The 25,145-nt window shown below is 39.4% G+C and overlaps 3 protein-coding genes across 4 annotated transcripts in view; 2 read left to right on the forward strand and 1 right to left on the reverse strand.

The window, feature by feature from the left end:
- Positions 1-618, reverse strand: part of LOC146466181 (protein CutA homolog) — a 38,192-nt gene extending 37,574 nt beyond the window's left edge. For both annotated transcript variants that reach the window (XM_085127676.1, XM_085127675.1), the window contains exon 1: positions 412-618. In XM_085127676.1, coding sequence (XP_084983802.1) covers positions 412-566 — 155 coding nt within the window. In that variant the 5' untranslated portion in view covers positions 567-618. The remainder of the gene's footprint in view (positions 1-411) is intronic.
- LOC146466183 (E3 ubiquitin-protein ligase CCNB1IP1-like) lies at positions 612-10,645 on the forward strand. Its single transcript, XM_085127674.1, has 13 exons — positions 612-760; positions 1,314-1,421; positions 3,009-3,024; positions 3,241-3,300; positions 3,392-3,462; positions 3,546-3,620; positions 4,100-4,214; positions 5,832-5,852; positions 7,025-7,116; positions 7,505-7,527; positions 8,105-8,217; positions 9,314-9,364; positions 10,379-10,645. Exons 2-13 carry the CDS (start codon positions 1,359-1,361, stop codon positions 10,546-10,548), a joined length of 870 nt encoding a protein of 289 aa, XP_084983800.1. The 5' UTR covers positions 612-760; positions 1,314-1,358; the 3' UTR covers positions 10,549-10,645.
- Positions 10,646-16,320: 5,675 nt separating this feature from the next.
- The window catches only part of LOC146466184 (uncharacterized), a 40,178-nt gene continuing 31,353 nt past the window's right edge, over positions 16,321-25,145 (forward strand). Inside the window, exons 1-6 of the mRNA XM_085127678.1 lie at positions 16,321-16,623; positions 18,851-19,031; positions 20,437-20,839; positions 21,833-22,263; positions 23,283-23,408; positions 24,614-25,025. Of these exons, the coding sequence (XP_084983804.1) occupies positions 18,974-19,031; positions 20,437-20,839; positions 21,833-22,263; positions 23,283-23,408; positions 24,614-25,025 (1,430 nt within the window). The 5' untranslated portion in view covers positions 16,321-16,623; positions 18,851-18,973. The remainder of the gene's footprint in view (positions 16,624-18,850; positions 19,032-20,436; positions 20,840-21,832; positions 22,264-23,282; positions 23,409-24,613; positions 25,026-25,145) is intronic.

Consider the following 25,145-nt stretch of genomic DNA (forward strand, 5'->3'; position numbering starts at 1 on the left):
AAGAAAACAAACTGTTGAGAAATGGGTCGAAAATAAGGTCAATTTCGTGAGAGATTATCTCGGAAATGTGATTGCGTGACACTAGGGTAAGTTGAACATTGAAAATGTATCCTGTATTTGACAAGGAGACGGTTTTGATATCAGTCTGCATTTTATACCCAGTCTGCAGTCTGCAGTCTGCATTTTATACCCAGTCTGCAGTCTGCAATCTGCAGTCTGCAGTCTGCGTTTAAATATACTGACCGGATCGTGATCGTGTTTACCTCGGTTATTTGAGCCAGTATAAACACTGTACACATCTACCAAGGTTTAGTCAGTAAATGATTACCTTGGTATTGCCCAATTCAAGTGTAAACACAGCATTAGTAGCTTATCCTGGGACACGACAGCACTGACACGACACATACAAACCTAGCTATTGCCTTGGCGGTTTCTATATTCGGACAGGTCACAAAAGCGGATGAAAATCCTTCGTCTGAAGAGCTGGCAGACATGAGGAAACGTTTTGGAAATAACCTCCAATAACTTGCCAGAGAAGCTACAAACAACCCTCGGAAAAGGAGCATGTACTCGTAAAAACAAGACCTTCCCCACTAGTGCAGAGTGACAGACCGAGAGGGAATGGGCAGAATGGCATCGTTTTCATCAGAGCATGCGCAAGTTGCCCGCGAAATTCAATCAATCTGCTTTGGAGCTTTGGACGTGTTCTGTTGTTTCTTTTTCGCTCGCTGGAAGACATTTTTATCAGGAACAAACTACGGTAAGAATTGTAATTATTATGTGGTCAATTTTAGTGCATTATTAACCTTCTTCCAGAGTCCCATCCACGCTATAAAAACGGAAGAAACAACCGAAACTTCCAGACTACAGAGTGACGAGTTCATCGATTTCATAAAATGACCGACGATGACTTTCATATTTTGATATTTTTGTTTGAGTGTTGTATAATTCTGTTGTGATGTTTGATTAGATTCAGTGAAATAACACTATACAGGGGCCATGCATGTTACAATCGGACTTGGTGTTGATAGCGAAGTTAGGCTTCAACTTTCTCTTTCAACTCTAGTATCACATAAGCTTACCTGTATACAAGTTTTGAGAGCAAAAACTCTACATAGTGTCAGTCGACCACTCAAAAGATAAAAATTTAATATTGTAAGCTTAAATTTACTCAATAATCTGGGTAATTAATCTTCCAACTTCGGGCGCATCTGAAGTTTTCTTTCGACTTTTCGTTCAATTCAAAATGACAGCATGCAATACTAAAATTGCTTTTTCCATTTTTCATAATGTTGTTTTTTATTTTTTGATAGGTATTCTGACGGGAGGCTGACATTTAAACCTTACGTGCATCAAACATGGATAATGACCTTCTCTGTAACTTTAGAAAATGTAGGAAAAGGTTAAACACTCATGCTTGGGTAAGAACGTCTTATGCACTAGTCAGTGGAAAGCCCCGCACCCCCATACCCGGGGAATGCGGGTCATTAGCGGGGGATTTTAGCGGCTTTTAGTGGTCATCTTTGCCCCAGTGTGCGGGGTGTTCAACAACATTAGACACAAATAACAGCGACCAGGGACCGTTAGCGGGACTAGCGGGGCTTTGGCGGGGATGTCGCTTTTGAATAGGCCTGATGTGTCTGAAATATAAACATTGGGCACTTCTACATGTAATCATGCATTTTTTCAAACACAGTAGTGTGTAAACTACCATTATTTGGGATTATTCAACCGCCATCTGGCTTACTCTAGATGTAGTTGTATGTCAAATGCATGTTGGTACTTGTTATGTCAAAGAATCTAGTATTTACTTTAGTTCGTGTTCGGGTAAAGCTAAGCCCTTTAATTGATATTACTGTTTTAGGAGTGGTTTTTGCAAATTTTAAAGGAAGTTATTGCCAAATTTACAATTTCGGGCGTATCTTTAACTTGTTTTGTGTTGAGGCGTTGCTTGAATCACCATGTTCCAGTTTAGTCATTTACACGTCCAGAGAAAAGTTCACAGAACTATGTCTTACCAAGAGGAGTAGAGGAAGCCATGATTGTTTCATCTATTTTATGAAGACATTGAAAAAGTTTTTGTAAGAGTTAAATTTGAGGCACAATTCTTGAAATAAATTAATTTTGGTCAACGTTGTGTATTTGGGATTTTTCAAGTATTGCCCCGGGGGCGGAGTACAAAAATGAGGTTTTGACATAAGAAATTGCCCCGCATAGCGGGGAATTTGCTTCATCTAGTTGGGACGCCTGGTCTAATGCCCCGCATTCCCCGGGTATGGGGGTGCGGGGCTTTCCACTGACTAGTGCATTAGGGCCTGTTTACATGGAGGAGGGAGTATCTTACTAGTAGAATCATTCTAGCAGAGAAGAACTCACTTGCAAGCGTCACTAAACCTCGCAAGGGAAAATTACTGTTACACTAAAAGTGATCATCTGTCTCTCAAGTTCAAGTTACAGCGGCGTACAGAACTTCAGTTTACCTTTTAAACCAAATCCGTTTGTCTAAAGACCTTTTTTTTTAAATTTAGGTAAATTTAACGTTTACAACAAGCGTTTACACCAAACCTGATTTCGCTGCAATACGCTGCCGAGGTTCCAAAGAAAAGTTCTTTTGCGAGAGGCTTCATTCCGTCTTAAATATTTATCCAATTTTTTTGTACTCAGTAATTTCAGATCTATTTTTAATGACTTTGGAAGCCAGTAATAGTTCTGCTGTCTCGGTACGCAAGTTATCGCTGCCTGAAGTGTTTACAATGTTTCTAGGGTGTTCATAATTCCCAGCTACACTGTAGGACAGTCCTCTAGGATCTTCCAAACATAAGAGTAATTTCAATTCTTCCTTATGTGAGAGAAACATAAAGCAGAAAATTATGGCGCTGAGTTGATTCACCTGCTTGGTTCATCCTTTTTCCATGTAAACATGTCCTTAAAATTTACATGGATGTCAACTTACAACGTTTTTCTTTTGTATAAATTTTCTTTTTTAATTACACATTTTTTTTCTACAGGTTACGTCATGCTCCCGTATCCTTTTTATAAGTTTTTTTTTTTGTTCTATCTGATAATTCTGCTATAAAATCATCACCATCATCAATCATCATCGTCATCGCCATCACCGTTATCATCACTGTCTTCACAATAATCATCACCAAAATTCAGTGCTTTGTACGATCATTATCTTCATTATCATAAGTATGAACCTAAATTTTAAGTGTCAAAACATCCTTGATATCAAACAAGACATCTTCTGCGATGAAGATGGCACAAGAGAATTTAGCAAGGGCCTTGTGTGCCCTGCATGTAAGTAGAGACTAACACCAAAATTGCGTCATTTTTGCAATAATGTATCCTTTCCCCAAATTGATTTTTCATGCTTCCTTTGTGTCTGCAGGCGAAACAAACCTCTCTGCCAAATTCGATGTGATCCGTGTTGATCTGCAGCTATCAGAGCAATTCAAATCAGTAAGTCTTTGCTTCCTCTGGTGATTCATCAATTACCGACTGTTGTTTGAAATCTACATTGTTTTTTTTTTTCATTTTTGTAGATGGTGTTGGCCGGGCAAAAGCCAGAGGTGATTATGGAGGTCTGTTCCAGGGCCCTGGCATTCTGGACATACCAAGTGAGCTAAGTTAATTATTGTGGTCGCCAGTCTTGCTATATTAATTATTTTATCATCTGGCTTACGATATGGCAAGTGGTTGCTTCTTAAGTAGCTCAAATAACTGCAAGATTGATCTGACTGCGTAGAAAACTTAACACGACAGCGAAATGTTAGAGACCAAACCGAGAATCAAAAAATGCAACCGTGAACAGCGGTTTCGAGCTGGTTGGCTCTAGTCAGCACGGTGTAGCAAGGCGAGGTCAGTAGTCTACTTAATGCACGTGGTTTGCAGTCCTTTGCAGTTTACTATACAGTATCTGTATAGTATCTTTACGTTAACAAAAACAGTGGACACCACAAAAATACTTTCAATTATTCAAAAAAGAGATTCGCTTGTTATTTACGCCAGTGGAAGAAGGTTTCTGCTGCAGAACAGTTACTGATTTTAAGAAACGTTATAACTGCATACCATTTTTGACCTTCTTTTTTTTTTTTAGACCCACCAGGAGAAAATGTACCAAGATTATGTAGCTAACAAAGCCAAGGAAAAGTCAACTCAGCTAGAGCAGTACTACAACCAGATTCTTTCCAAAGTTCAAGCAGAACTAAGTTGTATCCTTCGCATAGTTTGCCAAATTAGGTGTTAACACGGTCTAAACCTGAAATCGAATATCCTTGAAGACCCAGGGACAGCTAGTCGGGTGGAAGTTTACTACAAGAATAGGCAGTAAACTTCCGCCCACGAAAATTCCTTCCACGCGACTAGCTGCTCCTGGGTCTTCGAGGATGGGTTTCGAACTGGATCTGCAGAAAACTCGCAGGGATCGAAACTAATCCGTATGCATCCGCAACATTTAAGACTGAGCAATTACGGCATTCGTTTGGTCCAGACTGAATCCAGCTACATGTTTGACGCAGTACCAATACGGATCCAAAACTATACCCCATGCTTCTGGAGTAAGTACACTACGTCCTCTTCTTTTGAAATTCGCTGAAAATGGCACGTAAATTACAAATTACAAATTACGATAAAAAAATATCATAAAGAAGACACCCGTGTATACCGCACTATCACTCATTAATAACATATTGAGCACCCACTAAACGTACACTTTGACTAATTGTTTATCAATTACACACTTGTCGAAGAGAATATGGATATGGTGGTAGTCTCAGAACTTACTTCCCGTTTTAGAGAGGCGTCGGACTTTATGTCAATTTAGCACATTAAAATCACGGAATCATTTATTTAACAGTGACTAACTACTTAAGGATTTTAAGTTTTTTCTACGGAGCATGCGTTCTGCACATCTCGGAATCGTCCAAGAAACTCGGCTTTTTCCAAAGGATAAGGTCCCCTCTATTTTGCGCGGTTTATAACTATGCGTGAAAAAGCAGATCTTAGCAGTGTTGGAAATAGGGGTCACTGACGCATATCATCATTGGGAGATAATTTTAAAAGCTTGAAATTGGAGGAAAATGCCATACGCTGTTATGTATTCTGTAGCTTTTGCAAATTATTGTTGCTTAATATCTCACAAAAAATGCGTAGTTACACCGATTGTTTTTTTTTTTTTTTATTCCATTAGCTCTTGCTAAGATCTGCTTTTCCCGCATACTCATAAACTGTGTAAAAATACTTCTGTATTAGGAGGTACCGTCCTTAATGGTGTCCGTAGGGTGTCCTGGGGCGTTTACCATTTACGTGGAAAACCCGGCAATTCCAGTTGGAAACTGATTAAATGGTACGCATCTTTCCATTTGGAGTACTTCTGAAATTATGGGCCTCTTGTCAAAGTGATGCATTTTAATTAGCTAATGTTCATACATTTTGCATGTTATCCATCTTCTGTTAAGAAAAGCTAAATCATTTCTTTTTTTTGCCGAAAATTTCCATCAAGGTGGTTTGCGTAAACTGGTAAGCACCCCAGGCTAGAGACGTCCGGCTTGACTGTCTGACTTCCAGTTACAATTTTTCACTTTAAGCCGCCGCTCACTTTTGAACCAAATATCACTGAGAGTTATAAACGAAAATCAGAAGTAACTGATAACTGACAAAGTTAAGTTATCCTTTAGCCGATGACTAGAGCTTATATTTTAATGTAAATCAAACTTCATGGAGAAAGGCTTCTATTTTGTCCTAGTTAATGCTAACTGAAACCATATTGTATGCTCATATTAAGAGAATTCGCTTACTTTGTCCTTAACTGCGCAAAATAACGTGAACAGCTTTAAAAACTCAAACAGCTAGTAAGTAACTTTAACTTAGTGAAGTGAATAATAAGTTTCAATAGTGAAAATAACAAACGTTTTAGATTCTTATTGCCATGCCGGACTGTAGAAACAGTACCTTTATGTAACATTACATACATACAAATACATACAAACTTTATTGATGCTCCCTAAGTGGGTTTTTCAGCTCAATACGATTACAGTTACAAATCTAAATTAATTAATTAAGAATATAAGCACAACATTACTATAATTACAATAAATGTATCAAGAGTATTACAAGTATATATTAACCTAATAAAACATTTGTGAAATGAGGCCTTAAATTCTTGGGGCATTTTAAGGACTTAATATTATTATTCAAAGAGTTCCAGAGTTTGGCTCCTCTAAAAGCAAAAGGTCGCTGCCCTGTTGACAGGCGACATAAGGGTATGTCCAAGGCACCAGACGATCGAGTTTGTCTATTATGGACTTGGGAACGCAGGCCATCCGATTTCCTCGATGATTCAGCGCTTTTCAGTGGATATTTAATTTTATCCCATGCCATAGAGAATACAGCCAATCAGAAAGCTAGAAATCCTATGCATACTCTGCGGTATGCAACGGGTATTATTCCACGAAAAATTGCCGGCGTTCCTCGAGGCCTACAATTTTTTTCTCGCCGAAAGATCGATTGAAGAGCCTGCGACAGGTCAGAATGTTCATTCAGAAAAAATTACTGTTAGCAACTAAAACATGGATGAAGAATATCCCAGTTTTGACCTTAATTTTGAATTCCTAGAACCAGACGTCGAACAGGAAAGTTAATTCAATGAGTGGCATGGGATAAATTAGTTATGCAGTGCTTTCTCGTGGTATAGCATTGCATAACTAGTATGTGTTAAAAACTGGATCACTGTATAATGCAATTCCAGGGATTTCATTGGCTTAGCGGTCAATTCAAGAGCCATTATACCATGCCCGAGAAATAGCGTTCATTAAATTGTCTTCTGGTTGTTCTTGCAAAGCGAAATCACCAAGATCTAGCAATATTTCTTGATTGTTTTTAATGAAACAATTATTCCACTAGCGCTTGCTGGACGTGGGATGAGTATAGCCAACTGGGCGCTATGTGCCTCGTTGGCTATCTATGACCTTATATCCAACGCGCGCTCGTCGAATAATTGTTAAGTATATCGTGTTAATTGCAGATGACAAGAAGGAGTTAGAGGAAACAAAGAAGCGCTATAATGAACTATCGGAGAAGCTGACGGAAAAGAATAGACAGTACCTCAAACTACATGTAGGTATTACGTCAATAGACAAGTTAACGTTTAATTTTAGATCTTTTAAAACTAGGGCTGTACTCTGACTATTTTATAGTAGAGCTAGATGCAGACGAATATTAGTGCAAATTTTGAAACTTTTGAAATGATATTAAGACTTTATTCGTAAGAAAAATATATCACTGAACTACTGTTTTCGAACTCGGACCTTGTAGACCGCGAAAAAATATAATTAAATCCTCCTTGTCTTAGTATTCCTGCATGACAACATTTGAATCGAGAGTTAAGCTGCAATTTAAAGTTTTGTCAGGGGAAAATCCAAACAGATATTACTTCTTCTTTTCTTTGAGTTAACTGATAAAAACAATCTTACATGTAAACATGTCTCTATTTTCACAAATGCAGGGGATGTACGACTCGCTTAGAAGGTAAGTTTCTAGTTTGTGGATAAATCCTTGTTTGAGGGAAAGACCTTTATCTTGCACTGTAATTATATAAAATAACTAATTCCTCGTAACGGAACAGGTATGTTATTGGCTGAGAGGATTAAAAACTGTTGGCAGATTATCCAAAACAACAACACAATCGCGTTGCAACGCGAGAGGATACAAGTCAATGTAGATTTGTTCGTTTTTTTCTTTATGGTAGTAGTAGTGCTTGTTGTTGTTGTATCAAAGAAGGAGTTAGAGTTAACCATGGTAAGGATAAACAAAACCTTTGCAAGTATTCAGACAGGTTTTGAACTCTGTGGTATAAACGAGTACGATAGCGATGTGTCGCGTTAGCGGTCTCCCTAGATATTGATGTGCCAACAAGAAGAGTATATATTGACTGTTGAACAAAGGGTTCTGTTATTTTAATGGTGGGCGTATTAATTTCAATAAACGAACAATGTCTGCGAGCAGTTAACATGGCTCAGTAAAGCGCATAACGTACTCTAACTTGACCAGTTTAATATGTGAAACATCTCCTGAGTAAATGAGAGAATGTGTCGTCCATCCGCAGAAAAAGCATAACACCATCTGTCCTAGAGGGACGTGATGATCGCTTTCTGGAGTCTCGAGGAGCAGGAGGACAGATCAAACATGTATTTGAGATTCCCCTCGGGACAGGAGCAGGTAAAACGAAACTCGATTTCGTCAGTTTACCTTAGATTCACTTCATGGTGAATAGCTTCAAATCCTTGGCTAGTACCCTATGACAAACGATGACTCGTTTGTTTGTTCATATCTTGGCCTGGTAATTTGTCTTCTTTGTTATTGCTGTTGAAATCGAAACACCGTCTGACTCCAAAAGAAATTGTCCTATAAAAATAAAAACATCTTTCTTCACAAAAGTGTGGTACATGCCATCTCCAGCAGGGTTTATGCATCCGATCAATTCCAAAAGTGCCTTCCCCCCCCCCCCCCCCCCCCCGCCGAGTCTCGGATATAAGTCCTATTTCTCAGCATTGTTTCAGTAACCGTTCGTTTTGACGATCTACCGTCTCATTTATGTCCTTCGCAGAGAAAGTTAATCAACAGTTCATTGTCTTTGCTGATGAACAGTATTGTGAAGGGAATATCAAGAAGGAAGTCAAATGCCCCAACAATGTTGAAAAATGCTACTTAAATACGGGGAGGGAGGGGGGGGGGGGGTGGGCACTGCTGAAATTGACTGATGTATTATTGAACCTGGCTTCTCAGGGTCAATTCAATTCAATTTTATTTACACTTATTACAACGAAATACAATATATTTTACAGTAAGTGCGTTGTGGTCAAAGGAGCAAGGCTTTCGTGGGCCATTAGGTCCCCTTCGGAGATTGTAGGGACGGGGGAGGCCCACGATATTTCAGTTTCCTGGCCATATGGATTAACCATAAACTGGTGCTATCAAACCAATTTTGGGGGATATGGTTGGAAATCTTATGATCCGTAACGCGTCGCTTTGATAGCATTAAACCCCACGGTGTAGCGTTTTCAAGTGTGTGGTGCAGAACAATTTGAAAATAATATAACCATGTTGGTAAAAGGACGGTGTTCAATTGTCAAATAACAAAAACAAAACGTCCCTTAGTAAAATCTGTGCGCCACGTTTGATGCGCGTCTGCGAATTTTACGCTCCAATCCATTTTTATTTCTGATAATCCTCCAGTGCCGCACTCTAGAGTTAACACTCCCCATGTGAGACTTTTAACTCTGTAAATATTTATAACTTTTTCAACTTTCCACAGACTTGCTTCAACGCACCACCAGCGTAACTGATGTAAGGTACCCTGCAGAAAGTAAGTGTACTCCCACAAAAGAACGATAACCTTTACGGTGCTATGCGCTATAAATGGGTAATTGGATTGAATGGTGCACCATTCAGGAAGGGGTTCCCGCGAGTAATTTAGCCCTTGATTAAGGTGCGCAGTCGTGATATGACATCCATATAATGGTGACCCCTCTACGTTTACGTGTTAAATAGGCAACAGAAGAACCAATCAGAATCGAAAACGTTTTGCTAATTAAAGTGTATGACGTCAAAACGTGATGAGAACAAACAAGTGCAGCTCGTAGCGTGACTGATGTTCTTCCCACGTTTTGACGTCTTCTGTGCGTTATCAGAGTAAAGATCAACGAAAAAATGAAATTTATTTGTTTTATACAATAGCCAAGAATTTTGACCACATTTTGTGAGCGAGCATCACATTGACTGCGCCAATTAAAAAACCTTTTTTTTAAATCCATCATTCCAGTAGGAATTTCTGACCCCAAATTATTTCAGCATGTCAGTCGCTTCATAGCAAAAAGTTCGTACTTTCTAAACCGGGTTGAAGTACCTTGCATCGGAAAGTTTTACTTTCCTGCGACAATTTTGCAGGTCTTGACCAGTGGTTGTCCGCTACTCACCAAAACAGTTTGTAAAACTTTATTGACCAGTTACTGGACTCTAGACTCATGTGCGCCGATCACACCACACAATCACGTCATTCGTGCGTCTTTACTCGAATCACAAACTCTCCTAGACCAATCAAAACGAGGGTTTTACATCGTTCATTCTACAAGCAAGAGAACACGCCTATTGGCTAATGCAAGCCTATTCAGGCTTGTGATTGGCCATCAATCACCTCTCTTAAATGTGTGCAGAATTTTAGCAGATACGCACTTACCAGAACTTTCTACGGCTCATAGCTTCTGTACTTTTATCACAACTCCCTCTAGACTACTCAAAATGCAAGCTTTACTCTGACCATTGCATACAAGCCAATGGTGTACGCTAAGCCACTTACTCGCCTTGTGTTTTTGTCCTTTAGGGGAGTTTCATGCATTTGATGCTTCTATTGCGGAGTCAGTACGAGCATCCTCTCCAAGCTTGAGACAGCTGAATGACACAGACGATGGCGCTCGCAAGTTTACCTTAGATTTTGTGGGAACGCCTGGGATCAGTAAAAGACTGGGACAAAAAGGATATAACAAAGACTAATTTAAAAAGTGTTTTATATTTTCATGTTTTCCTCACCAGTCTTTGTTGATTTTGCGTCAAGTTGATTGGAAATTAATAAAGCTTTGTTACAAATATTTATTGCATCCTTCCTAGTTCTCCACGGATCGAGTAGGTGTAAAATCAAATCTCTGCGAGAAACACTACGCAAACAGCTTAACCAGCTCGCCCTCCGTGAGATCACTTTCTCAGGAGGGCTTCAGCCTTGTTAATGGAAGGATGTTTGCTTCTTAGCTTTTTTTTGGACTGGAGGCTTATTTTCGGAGGGGATTACAGACCTTAAGCAAATGATACACGGTTCAACATCGTTCAACTTTTGTTGACCAACATATGTTGAACATTGTTGCGACTTGTTGACTTGTTAAGGCAACTTGTTGAACGGAATAGAGCCAAGCTCTATTTTCGTTCAACAACTTTCAACATGTTGAACGGCAAATTTCAACGTCCAACATCACATGATACACTGTTCAACATTTGTTGAACAGCAACTGCAACATTTGTTGCTCAACAAATGTTGAACCGTGGATCATTGGCTTTATGCAGCCTCGACTCCATTCGTCCTTGGCGCGCAACCAAGCAAAACGGCACCCGTTGAGCTGATTATGAAAACGCACGCTTCGTCCCAAGCCTCAGACAGGGATCTCGACTTGCTCGTTAAGCTCGATCAGGCCAGGGAGCGAGGCTAAAACGTTTGGAAAAATGACTGACAATTTCAAAAACTCATTAATAATTCATAAGGCCATTGACCTATCAAATGGTCGATAAAAGATCACGTGCAGTGGTTTTAACACCCGATGAAACCTTCTCCTTATTAGTATGTGGTGTTTAATGTTTTTCTCGTATGCTAATTTTCTTGAAACACGCTTTTTCAGGAATGTTTTTGAAGCCGTTCAAAAAACTCACAGCACGTGCCGGTTTTATCGGGTCTAAAACCACTTGGCTGCACTTCATGTGGTTTTAAATCCCGATTAAAAACTGCTGCTCGTAAAGTGTTTTTACAGTGTTTTTTGTTGCTTCTTGAGTGTAAAAAAGCAAGTACTGAAGTGAGAAAATTTATTTATTATTTATTTAACTTTTATTTACAGCTATTTCAATTAACGTTGTAGGATTAAAATCAAGCTAAAAGACAAGACCGCAATGTTTTGTGGGATAATTTTTTATGAATAATTTCATCAAAATCATCCCTGCACGTGCAGGTCATTGTACTACTAATAACAACCTATTGTTTTCTCCAGGCATGACTGATTTTGATGAATTTATTCATAAAAATCCCACGTAAACTTTCGGTCTTGTCTTTTAGGTTCATGCTTTAAACCCCAAAAACGTTAGTTGAAATGACTGTATACACGGGTAAAAACATCAGGACTTAAAGTAAATACTAAAATTGGATTAATTATATTATTAAAATACTAATCTACTACTAAATTAAATTTAATAACAGCAAAAAATAGAAACTAACAAAATAAAGTGCCTGCTTCCATGAATGCCGTGTGAATTAGTTAACTTGCATTATCAAAGACCCCTACAGCCCGATTTAAAACTAGCAAGAGATTGTGCTTGCCGCAGATTGATAGTTAAACTGTTCCACAGCAACGCACCACTGTAGCTGAAACTGTTTTTTAGAAAATTGGTGCGGGGGAGTGGGACAGCTAGTTTACCCTCACAATTCCTAAGAGAATAGGTAGATATTGCACTCCGATTAGTAAACATTGATTTCAAATAATCAGGGGCGAGACCATTGAGAGATTTATAGACCATGGTGGCTGTTCTTAAATCACGTGAAAAGGTTAAGTTTTTGCCAGCCAAGTTTAACAAAGAGATCATCTGCATTGGCATCATATGAAGAAGAGGTTAAAATACGCGCAGCGCGATTCTGTAGTTTTTGTAGTTTAATAGAAAGAGATTTATTGCAATTCCCACCTACGACACTACAGTAATCGAAATGAAGTTGAACTAAAGTATCATAGATGCATATAGGAGCGTTTCGGAATGAACAAAAGACCTGCTTCTCTTTAAGATGCCAATGCAGGAAGCATGTCTTTTGAAAAGAAACAAGTCATGTAATTTGACCAAAAATTACTTTTCCGAGTAACTTATAACAAGAACAAGTTTTAATTATATTAAAAAGTTAGACAGCTGCAAAATAAAGCTGTTCATTTTCGTACCACTAATAAAAACCAAAGCCACTGCGAAGCTGAAATCGGACGTTCTTCTAGCCTGCGTGGCAAGAGCAAGAAAGGGGGAAAGGGAAGAGTGGACTCCAGAGCTCACGCCAAGCGATAGGAGTGCAGGGAGATAAACATTTCGTTCAATCTCATTGTTTCGGAATTCCCCCCCCCCCCCCCCTAAAAATTATGTATAAGGGAAGACATTTTATTCGAAACATCTAGCTGTCAAATAGCACCAAATCAATTTTGAGTGAAAAATTCTCGAGTGTATTATTTCTTTTTACAAGTAACGTGAGAAAAAAACAAACAAACAAACAACAAAAAACTCCAAAACGCCTGCGAACGCAGACGTTAAGGGGGGACTTAACGTAAACGCTATTTTACCGCACTTAACATGGCTTTAATGGAAAAATTTCGTTCACGTTTCAAGCGATCCAAAAACTCTATGTTCATCTCGTGAATCTATGTTGTGGGGTGTTTTGTGAATTTTGGGGTGATTTTTGGGTATATTTGGGAGAAGATAGTTTTTCTAGAAGGATTGGTCAAATTAAGAAAAATAAGAAATATTGAAGAATTAGTGAAGTTTTAAAATAAGAATTTGTAGTTAATAATTAATAGACGGATACCAAGTTAGTCCACTAGCAACCTGGGGTGCTCTTACGTGGGTATCAACTGTCTGTTAGTGTTCCAAAAATCATTTTCTTTCTTCTATCCCTTCTTAAAACCTCTTCAAATTTCATTCAAATTTAGGTTGAGTCCCCCCTTAATTTCCGGCTATCGCTATTTTGGGGAAAAAAGAACCGCGATTTCAAAATTCGTTTAACGGCAAAGATTGCGTTACACTTTGCAGGGACCTTTTGTGGGCGTGGTCCGGAAATTTTCTCCCCTAAGAGGTACCAGCTCTAAAATGAATACACTAAGTGAGACAGTTGACTGGCATTTAATTTGCTTTAATATCCTAGTTACCCTAAAAGGTACCGCCATACCTCTGAGGGAAGTATTTTTAGATTTTAGCACCCCAACGGGTACCAAACCACTAATTTTAACCTCTAAAAGGCACGGCGATGACCCTGTCACGCAGGAGTCCCCCCCCCCCCCCCCCCCTCCTGTGGCGCTTGCCAAGGGTAATTTTTCATTCCTGCATTTTAAAGTTTATTATCAGTCAAGTCCAGTTGAGGTACCCTGCTAGCAGAGGTTTCTTTCTGGCAAATCCTTGTGCATGTACGAAGTCGTGCGCGTCGCTTGTATTTTACGAAGTCGGCTTGTATACTTCCCCGAGAGCTTCTCCCCCGGGAGACAAAACAGGCCGACTATGTGAAAATATAGAAGAAGCGAACGACTTCGCACATGCTAAAAGATTTGCCAGAAAGAAACCTCTGCCAGAAGGATAAGTTGAAGTTACGGTCCCAAGCGCGTCGCCCGAAACGGCTTCCACGGCACAGTTCTCGGTCGATCTGGCATTATTAAATCCGACGAACGGGTATAAGGATCCGATCCCTTCTTGTGCTTCTTTAAATTACATACATTTTTATGTAAAACCAAAATATAGTAACATGACTTCAAATTCAGCTCGCAGTTGGGAGTAGCCATCTCCCACAGTGTTAGATGAAAGCTCTTTGTCTTTTTTGTTTGTTTTTGTTTTCATCAGCGTAAAGGCCCGAAATCCAGACGTTCAACTCAAGCCCGTGAATGCTTTTGTGTCAGAAAACTGAGGCAGGCTTCTTTTAGCCAGAGCAGGTATCGAATGACTGTAACGCACTCCTGGCTATCACTAATAATTTGATTCTGAAACACTGTTTATTACATCCAAACACATTTACGATTATTTAGTGAATTTTGATTTCTTTGAAAGTTACTTGGCTGTGTGCTTTCTTACTTTTGCAGTCTCCCGACGTAAAGGGTTGGGGGAGGGGGGGGGGGGAAGTTGGATATAAGAGGGAGGAGAGTAACGGGGTTGCGTCACCGTCGTCATCCCTAGCTATTTTCACCAATATTTCCTACAGCAGAACTCGCATCTGCTAGTACTGTCGACCACAGTTCATTGTCAGGAATAAAGGAGAAGCGTTAAGGAAGAAAGCTATCATAAAGAGGGCCAAATCCCTCTAGTTAGAACCTCTCTGAACGACCGCCACCACTTTTTGAGGTGACGGCATTATAACTTTTAATTTTTTTAACCTCTTGTATAAAATATTCTTCAAGAACATTTTTAGCAAACAAACATGTTCTCACCGCACAAGGTTCTTTGCCCTCCTCGCCTTCTTTGTCGGTTCAGACCTCGCCAATCACTACATTATGAGTTCTTGAAACAAAGGTGGTACTGGTTTAAAAAGACAATTGATTGTCAGACAAATGTTTAATGATATATTTACTCGCCATGCAGAACCTTCATGTTCTCGAATCTCGTTTCCTTCTGAGCAGCATCAGAAAGTGTGGAATCCGAAATGTGGAATACGGAATCCGGAATCCGGAATCCGGAATCTGGAATCCTCAATCTGGAATCGGAAACTAAACATTTTGAATGTTTAAACAAGTGGAATGTTTACTTGGAATGAAGAGACGTCCTTGTCAAACGTCGGTTCTTCCAAACCGTCTGCTTGCCGATCCAAATACGTGTACATTCGGAGAATTCAGTCCTTAGCGTCCTGGGTTGAGTTGCTCGAAGTAGGGTTAGGGCTAACCATTGGTTAAGAGGTATTAAAACCTACAGGATGTCATGGTGTTTAACCCGAGTTAGCGCTAACCGTCTTTCGAGCAACTGGGCCCTGAGTGGCAAACGTAGCATGTACCTCTCTAGAATCAATTCAGTACCACACAAAATGACAAAATTATGGTATCTTCAGGGTGAAAAATAATATTCTATTAAACTAGTAATAATCATGGATTAGTAAAGTGCGTTCGCATCCAGACCGAACCGAGTCAACCCGCGGGACTTCACTTAGCCAGCGGGATTCAAATCGAGGCGAGTGGTCACTGAGCCAGTCCAAGATGGCGCCCAAACCCTAAAATCGCACAGTATCCAGAAAGAAGCGACATGAATAGTATATGTTTTCCTAACGTCGAACGCAGTAAAGAAAAGGCTTGAGGGGGGCGATCATTTACCCCCGTCGTAGTCTTTTCGCCCAAAATTTCGGACACTTTAGCGAGAAAACTTCGCGAGTATTTATCAAGCATCGGTTAAAAGTGGCTATTTTGATCTTTTGAGCAAGATCTTATAAGGATTTGGTGGATTCATAATAGATTTCTGAAAATTTACCGGTGAGCTCTGTCAGTTGCTTTTTATCGCTTGGCTCATAAGTCTTTTTCGCCGTGTTTTTCAGTCCTAAGTGCGGACTGAAACTGTGAGCTCAAATGTCCGGCATTTCTGACCGTACCCTAAAGAAAAATGGTGGATAGAAGTAATTGCGTATTGCAAGGAAAGAAGGAAAGTACGAAAAACATAGCATTATATTTCACTGTAAAATTTCCCTCTTTTCGTTCTAAGAAACTTATTTCCGGATCCCGGATTCCGGATTCCGGATTCCGGATTCCAGATTCCAGATTATAATGTTTCCCTTTACTTCTTGGTAACCTCTCCGTCAAATCATGAGTCGTGTCTATTTATACACAGAAATCGGCTGTAGTTCGTATAAACAACAATGGCACTCTTTAATGCAAAGTACATTTGGTCTACTTTTATTGCCATGCACAGCACAAACATCTTCAAGATGCCTGACATTCACATGACGCGGACGTTGTGTCTACAATTCAGTGTTTTTGTAGCAACACCATACAGTAGTCAAGGAAGTGGAAGATGTGGTCACGTACGCGAGTGAACTTCAGTTTTACGGGAAGTCATTATTACCTGCGTTCTGATTTTGAGATCGGTGGCGGACTTATATTCGCTCACAAGGTACGTTTAATATTTGTTTAATGACCTTAGTTTGATGGCCATATAATTGTGAAGACTAACATAGCCTAACCTTTCCTCGGCGTAGCTTTAGTTCTATCGGTTCCCTACTATTTTATTGCTCTGTGGTTGCTGAGGTTTTAATTGCTAACAGCGATAGTTGTTTCGATTAATTTGCCGAGATAAATGGTCAGTGATTTACTCCTTTAGCTTTTTACTGAACTCGAAAAATCGTTGCTTTGATAAACTTTGGTGAAAACTGAAACACAAAATTGAAATTTCCTCTGTGGAACTAAATAAGTTAAACAGAATTAACTCAAAACCTCTGATCAGTAGCACCACCAAAAGCTAGTTAATTCTGTGGCCGATAAGGTTCCGTTAGAAACTTCCTGCATCTTCAGCAAAAAGTACCCGAGCAGATCAAACTGCATTTGCTGACACTGATATTGCTCTTTTAAAACTAGGTCACAACGATCTGGGAACACGTACAGGAGACAATATTTAAAGTATTTTGCTTCAATTTTCTCGTTGGTTGCCCTCTGTCTGAATATTAAAAAAAAAATACAAACTTTTCGTCGAAAACTTGAGCCCTCGGGTGCGATCAGTTCGACCAAATTTCCACAAATTCCCGAACAGAATCAAATGGCACGAGAATTTTTCGAAAAGCTTGCTTCGAAAATTTTGATCATCTTCTGGAGGTTGTCCTTTTTCCCGGAAAATTTGGAAATTCCGGGAAACTTCTGTTGTATTGGGGATTTCACTTCTATTAGACACTCGGTGCAACCTGGCGCTAGCTAGTCCAGCAGTGATCGGCGTTGTGAGTTGCAAATACTTCACCTCAGATGATTAAGGATTCTTTCTACCAGCAATTTGCGTTGATAACGAAGGAAACATTGCATCTCTTATTGATCAGTCACCGGATGTGTCGAAAACGAAGAAGAAATACGCTTAATGTACGCAAATCTTAGCATCTCAATTCCCGCAACCGCGTCGATAAACTGGATAAATATAGTTGGGGGAAAGTTCTGTCTCCTAACACTATGAAATGAACTTACAATTTTGTCGTTCCCTTGGAAGAATAGAATCATCCGTCGAGTACGAGGACTACTGGCCCTTTGAAGTGTAAAATATCGTTCCATTCGACTGGCAACAGAAATTTCGGAAATCCTGATTCGGAAATTTTGGCTCAATGGATCGCACCCGAGCATTTCTCACAGGACGGTGCGCATCAGTGTGAATTCCAGATCCTCCCGCTAGACGGATAATTCTAAACGAGCTTCAGTTCTCACAGTAGAACGTTTAGGCTATCTCTACACTATAAGCTGGATAACATTTTATACCGTTGTGAAAAATACTGTGTTCCGGATGTGTACAGAAGTGGCCCAAAACCGCCTCCATCTTTCGGCGGTTTGTAGACAACGACATAATATGTTGTTATCTCAGTATATATACTGTAACATTTTAGGCGACTTACTTTGGTCTGTATATTATATAATACTGTGACATTTTAAGCCGATAACTACTTGCTTAATTTCGTGTCGGTATATTAACTATATACTAAAACACCGACGAAAGTTAGTCGCTTAAAATGTTACACTATATAGACTGTGTTAATCGCATATTATGTCATAATATGTAGTCCCTCCATCTTTCCACTATTGCGAAGTGAAGACGAGGCGAAGCGAAACGAAGCGAAACGTTTTCGAAAACAAAGAAACAAATAACGAAATATAAACCACTATTAGACTAACTGAGCTAAAATTAACGAACTTAAAAAGCAAAAGAAGCGAAAAAAGTAAAAAAAATGTTTCAGAACTTACTTCTGTGTCCACTTGTAAAAAGGGTAAAAAGCTTTCGGCGTTTAAGACTTAATCTTTACACGATCAGGCACGTTGATTAAAACTAATAAGTTTCCTGTGCACGTTCAGAGGAAACAGTAGCTTAAACGAAGGATAACGAAAGGATTGTAAATTTTTTTGTTAACTTAATCGTACGTGGGAAAGCATATCCAGTCTATATCAGGTAAAGTAACCGCAAAAACCTAATTCTTGTTATACAAAGAAACCGGAAAATATGAAAACCATAAAACTGATTTGGGAGCAACAGTTTAGTTAATTTCCTTCTGAGAATCGGGACAATTACAAGTTACTGAATTAACTTATCGTGGGCACATGTTCCAGTATCATTTGTTGTGCAGCCCTCCGCTAATTGCCTTTTCTTCTTTTTTAAGTTGATGGATAGCTGATGCAGAACATTTTCAGTCCAATTTCGCCTGGATTTTGAAGGATCAGTCTCACCCTTTTAGCACGTTTGCTGCCCTGAAGCCTGAAGGTGGCTAACAGACGAGGACAACATGACAAAACACTGTTTGTTGGCAACTGTTGTTTTATTTCTACTTTGTTCCACGGAAGGTATGTGTAATGATACACTCGAAATGAACGCTGTATATATATGTTAGAACATGGATAGCATTGTTGAGCTGCCTTGTTAAAAGGAAATTTTCAAATAAGTCAGCACACTTTGATCTGTTTGAATTCATGAGTAATTTTGTCCAGAATGAACAGGAAAGTGGCTTTTGAAACGCAAACTGTCGGAGTATGTACTGCAAACAGTCTCCTCAGTTCCATCCTTTCGCTGTTCGTTCGAGGTCGAAGTCGAAGCTGCTGGATCAGTGCCGATAATAACAAAAGGGCAACAAAGCAAGTAACAGTTATCCTTAATTTTCTTTCTTGCAATGAGGCGAGATAAAAATACTTGCTACATTGGAAGTTTTCACCTTGTAGCAGCTGTAGCTTGTTTTATGAACAAAAGAGCACACAGTGAGTGCACGTATACTTCCATTGACTTCAGCTTCCGCCATTTTGGATTAATTTGTACAACCGCTGGTTTGTTTACAAAATTTGACTGAATTGAATTCGTCCCGGAAAAGGTTGTGTTGCGTGACGAGAAAGGATGCAAATTTTTAAACACCATTTTGATAAGTCGTTTTTCTTAGTTTATAGGTAAGCAGACTTCCGGATTTAACACAACAAGCTTTCCACAACGAATATTTGGTTTTATCAACTTGGTTCATAAGTAATATGCCTGACCGTTAAGAGATTCGATCATTCGAGGAGTTCAGAACTTTACTTCATGTTTGCAGAGAAATTCGCTATTTTAAGCGTGGCTCCCTCACAAGACCAATACCGCTATGTGCTGCCCAAAAAGGTCGTGATTTTGTAAGCCCTGACCTTGAACGAAGTTTCATTTTTGAGATGTTCGGAGACGGGGTGTCATATTAAAAACGCAAGACAAGCTTAAAGAGATCAGCAACGTTTTAACCTTTATATTCATAGAGAATTCGTAAAGAAGTACAATTAACTTTAGTATTTCAAATGCGTTTAAACAAACAATAACGTTTCTTTCACGGGGTTTTGAAATTTAATAAATTGTTGTAACCTTTTCTAGAGCGCGGTAGCATGTTGAATGTAAAATCCTTTTAAAATGGGGTGTCAAAAAGTTTGGAGACCTGGCGTGTTTTTTTCAAAACTCCCGAAAACATTTCGAGCCTGAAAACTTTTTTGCCTACCCAGTGTTCATTAACAGAAATTGTTTATTTATCGACGATTTTTTACCTATTTTCAACTGATCTTTTAGTGAATTATTTCGTACGGTATATATATAAAATTATATTTTTAGGGTTTGGTGTCTCTTCATGCAGTTAGCAAAATTTCAAAACATTCAACACTGACCATAAAATGTCTGAAAGAAAAATGCTGATATTTTTTTGTATGATCAACTTTTAACCGGTGATACAATCTACTTTTTTTCACACAGGGGTAGAAAAGTGTGCTGAACCCTGCTTGATATACAGTGCGAGTACACAGATCAACGGTATTGAGTTATCTACCTCCAGAGTTGTTAACCTTGTATCGAGCCTTCGTGGAGCAGTCGCAGTCGATGTTCACGTCAGGGACAAAACGATCTACTGGAGCGATGTTCAACAACATGTTATTAAACGTATGAAGCTGCAGAGCAGTGGGAATGTCGAGGACATCATTACAGACGACCTCGGTGATGTCGATGGTCTCGCTGTTGAATGGGAAAGTAATTTGATATACTGGACAGACTTCAGTAAGGGGAGAGTTGGAGTTGCTTCGCTGGATGGATCACGAAGAAAGCTATTGTTTGTCGAGGACGTGGGCAAGCCGCGCGGAGTAGCTCTGTACCCAAAGAAAGGGTGAGTGAAAGTGAATATTTGAGGATTGTTATCTTCCTGCTTTCAATTGAATTATAGTTATGTAGTTATTGATTATAAACAAGGGACATAGGAAGAGTACGGTGAAATTATGAAGGTGGCAAGATCACCTGAACACCAATATAACTTGCTAACAACTCATGGCCTGTCCAAGTTTTGATCTATTTTAAACAGGTCCCTAAACCCCAAAACGTTTGCACATATGTTGAAAGTTCATGATGATGTTGTTTGACTGACACCTGATTATGTTACGTTATGGCCCGTTTACCAGGAGGAAGGGTACTCCAATTGCTAGGGTTACGCTAGCACCGTGTTTCCAAGGCAGATAGGGCTACCCTGGCATCATGGTAACCCTAGAACTTAGCTAGGCGCCAGGGTAACTCTACCTACCTTGTAAATGCTCTGCTGGGGATACCTTTTTACTTATTTATTACGGACAACTTTTTACTTATTTCCAGGCCCCCGAAAAGTTGAAAAGTTCGGTCAAAATGCGAAACGAGTGCCACCCAATTTTCACCTCCCTTCACCACAGAAATTGAAAATGTTTCAGGTGAACTGTCTACAAGCCAATTTTACAATTTCTATAATTTTCCCTCGATTTGTAGTATAGTTGACCCGGGTGATGGGGTAACCCTATTTGGGAAATTTTATTGTAAAACCGGGCTATTTTTAACCCTCTTGCTAGGGTAACCCTAGCACTAGGGTGACCCTTCGTTCTTGTAAATATACTCTTATTCTTTAAAATTAAACGAGCGATATTGATCATGACTAAAACTCGAACACTCAGTTACGGTAAAATTTAGTTAGTAAAACGGATTACCATTTTACAATGTAACATTTTATTTGCTTAAAATAAGAGAATTTAAAAATATCACTTTGTGACAGTCAGCTTTTGATACAGATGCCACGTGCAACAGGAACAAAAAACATGGAACTAAACACAAAACTAAAACAAAGCCAAATTTTCCTCTGAAGGTTGCTGTTCTGGACAGACTGGGGCTCACCTCCCAAGATCGAGCGAGCAAGTCTTGCTGGACTTAATCGAACAGTCCTTGTTGATCTTAGTAGCTCCAATCACAACTGGCCGAATGCCATTTTTGTGGATTATACAGAGGACCGTATCTATTGGATTGACGCATGGATTGACGCTATTGATTCTACTGACTTGAATGGGAATAACAGACGCCAAATAACAAATCCGATTCGTCCGTCTCACAACATGCATCCCTTTGACTTCACTGTGTACGATGACGTCCTGTATTGGAGCGACTGGAATACTTATTCTATCGAAAAACTTAATTGGACGACTGGTGCCTATTTAGGCAGGTTTGACATAGTAACATATGCACCAGAGTTCGTTTTTGGCGTTGCCTTACTTCATCAGTCAAGACAGCCAGCTTCTGCAGGTAGACAAAAATAAACGCGTTTCTGCTTAAGAACTATTATCAATCTACATCTACATCTACAGTTATTAAGTTGATAAAATCTGGTAAGACATCACATAGTTTGGAGATTCATTATTTTTGTCAATAGACCTCTTCAGTCTATTGTATCTCAACATAACAGAAAGGATGAAAATAAGAAATTTTAACGCTGATTGGGCTTGACTTACACGTGTAGTTGCCGGAAAAGTCATTTAGATTTTATAGTTTCTTGTACTCCGGACGCTTGCAGTAAAATTCCGCTTATAAGCCATTAGTTCATTCATCTTGGGACTTGGTTGGGCTAATTAAACCGGTTGGACGAGGGGGTTTTCCAGAGGTACAAAATATGTTTCAAAATGAGCTGAGAGGAACTGAACGTTGATAGTAACATACAGCAGTATCAAAATAAGTTTTCAATTTATTGGTCTTTGATAAAGCTCTTTATCGTCATAAGAGACCATCAAGACAGGTCATTCGTTGGAGCAAAAGCACCGATTAAAAACATCCACAACAGAAACCAGAACAAAACAAAACGGAATAGTAGCTCAAGTGTCCATTGAACATTATCGTTATGGCAACGAACTAGCTGCTTTTCAATTTGAAGGTGTAGAGTGTTTTGAAAAATTGAAGTGTTTATACTGAAAAAACAAAGAAAAGAAGGCGGGGCTTAAATCTGTGGGGGATTATCATAGGAATACCCCTTTGTTTGCGAGTATATGGGGATTTGTTGTCGGTATTTTACGACAAGTTGTCTCATACCTATCCGTTAGAAAAATCAATGGCCGGCTACAGATGCAGATTTAGTAGAAATTTCTCTCTTCAGACAGGTTACGTTAAGTTCCTTCCACATGGGAAATGTATCAGTTATAATGTTATAAACTGAAATCAGATTTAAAAAATTAACTTTGTCCCAACCAGTTAGCATACGGTTATTTTGCCCTCAAAAGTTTATCAATTGTGTAATCTTGGATTAAAAGGCAATTTACTGCTGATGTGTTTAGGTAACCAACTATGCAAAAGAAATAACGGTAGTTGCAGTCACTTATGCCTGTTGACTCCTGATGGATATCAGTGCGCATGCCCAGATGGTTTTACTTTGGAATCTGATGAAAAAACTTGTCAAGCAGGTAAAGGAACAATTGATTCTTCTTTGTTTCTTCGAAATAGCTTATTAAGTCTTTACGTGCATAGAATCCCAATGAACGGTGGTTATATTTAGTTAAAACAACACTTAATTAACGTGGTTTGTATGTCGTTTATGTAGTATGCAGTGAAGCTACGCCATTGGTGGGAGCATTGGTGGGAGCATTTTCGAGGAAAACGTGGAGATCTATTAAAATCACTGACCGTTTAACATGCATCTTTGCTAATGCTATTTAGGTCGCGTTCGATTGACCGTATTCCGGAAGAAGAAGAATAAGTGAAATAGCTGTTAGATTTCTCTTTTTAAGTCAATTTGCGAAGACATTTCAACAAGTGTTCGCTGACAAATGATAATTTAAGAACCATTTTGTATTCCAGCAACTCTAAAAATCGCTCATGAGGAATTTCTAGTAATCATTGTATGTATTCCTATTCCGGAATAGGGTCAATCGAACGCACCCTTACTGTATAAAAGGCATTTTATGCAAGAAGGTATACATTGGTGAAACAGGAGAACGACTAGGCGACCGATTTCGCGACGGCTTCGAGACGTTGAAAGATATGACAAATTAAAGATGCATCCAAACCAGTCGCTCGACGCTTAAACCTGCCTAACCATCATGGTAACACAGAAAGCCACGAAAGCTCAGAACAAAAAAGCCATCTTCCAAACCGGCACTCTTAATACAGTCTTAATGGGCCTTTTGCACTAATTGGTCGCATGGTACAAAATCCACCACACTGGATGGTAAAAGAATGTAGTAGATTCAAACACAAAGGAATTCCAGCCTCTTTCAAGCTTGACTTTCCTTTCTTCTCGTTGTCCCAGTGCAGGATGCCACGCTTTTTTGCCATACAGTATGGCAGATCTCCACGAAATCAACCAACGCTCTTAATTTGAATAGCTTATTCTTCTTTTCCAGGTTACCATACCCCCATCATTAGCGTAGCTCCATTGTTCACTATATATACCACATAAAACCCATAATTCTTTGATTCGCCCTGACGAAGGGCTAATGCTGGAAACGTCAGTACTCGAATCCCTTAATGAGGCCCAAATTAGCTTATCAACTCCGTTGATAAAACCAAACGTTCGTTTCCAATCCCCACCGATCGCGTCGCAGTACCACAGTTTCTTTAGAAACTTAACCCCGTATCAGTTATTCATTAAACCTCGTCTCTGTTTAAGTTTTAGGTGCTGGGCAGTTTCTACTGTTTGCAGATGGTAAAAAAGGTAGGGTGATGAAAGCCTCCCCAAATAATGCCCGACTGTTGACCTCTGTGCCTATATCATCAAGCATTATAAGTCGTCCCGTTGCCCTTGGCTATGATTTTGTAGAGGATAGAGTGTATTGGACAGATGTAACTAGGAGCACTATCTCTCGGTCGTTTCTGAATGGCTCTATGCAAGAGGTCATTTTTAACCACAGTTTACAAACACCGGATGGATTGGCAGTAGATCCTGTTGGGAGGAACCTTTACTGGACAGATGCAGGAACCAACAAACTGGAAGTCTCCAAACTGGACGGTTCTTATCGGAAAGCCCTCATAACAAGTTACCTGGATGAGCCAAGGGATATTGTGCTGGATGTTGCAAAAGGGTTTGTTTTATTCTCTGTTGATTTTTTGTACGTTTCTTTCGCGTCTGTTTTCTTCAATGGTCGCTGAAATGTTTGTTATGCATCGAGTTAGCGTACACATTACTTTTTCTTGAGCACCGG

This window comes from Pavona decussata, unplaced genomic scaffold (genome assembly GCF_977016875.1).
Source record: "Pavona decussata unplaced genomic scaffold, jaPavDecu1.1 SCAFFOLD_152, whole genome shotgun sequence".
NCBI lineage: Eukaryota > Metazoa > Cnidaria > Anthozoa > Scleractinia > Agariciidae > Pavona > Pavona decussata.

Excerpts from the sequence above, each read along its gene's own strand:
- LOC146466183 (XM_085127674.1), top strand. The coding sequence starts at position 1,359 with ATGGATAATGACCTTCTCTGTAACTTTAGAAAATGTAGGAAAAGGTTA. Across the intron at positions 7,528-8,104 it reads ATGTACGACTCGCTTAGAAG|AAAAAGCATAACACCATCTG; the intron begins GTAAGTTTCTAG and ends GTCCATCCGCAG. Across the intron at positions 8,218-9,313 it reads TCCCCTCGGGACAGGAGCAG|ACTTGCTTCAACGCACCACC; the intron begins GTAAAACGAAAC and ends AACTTTCCACAG.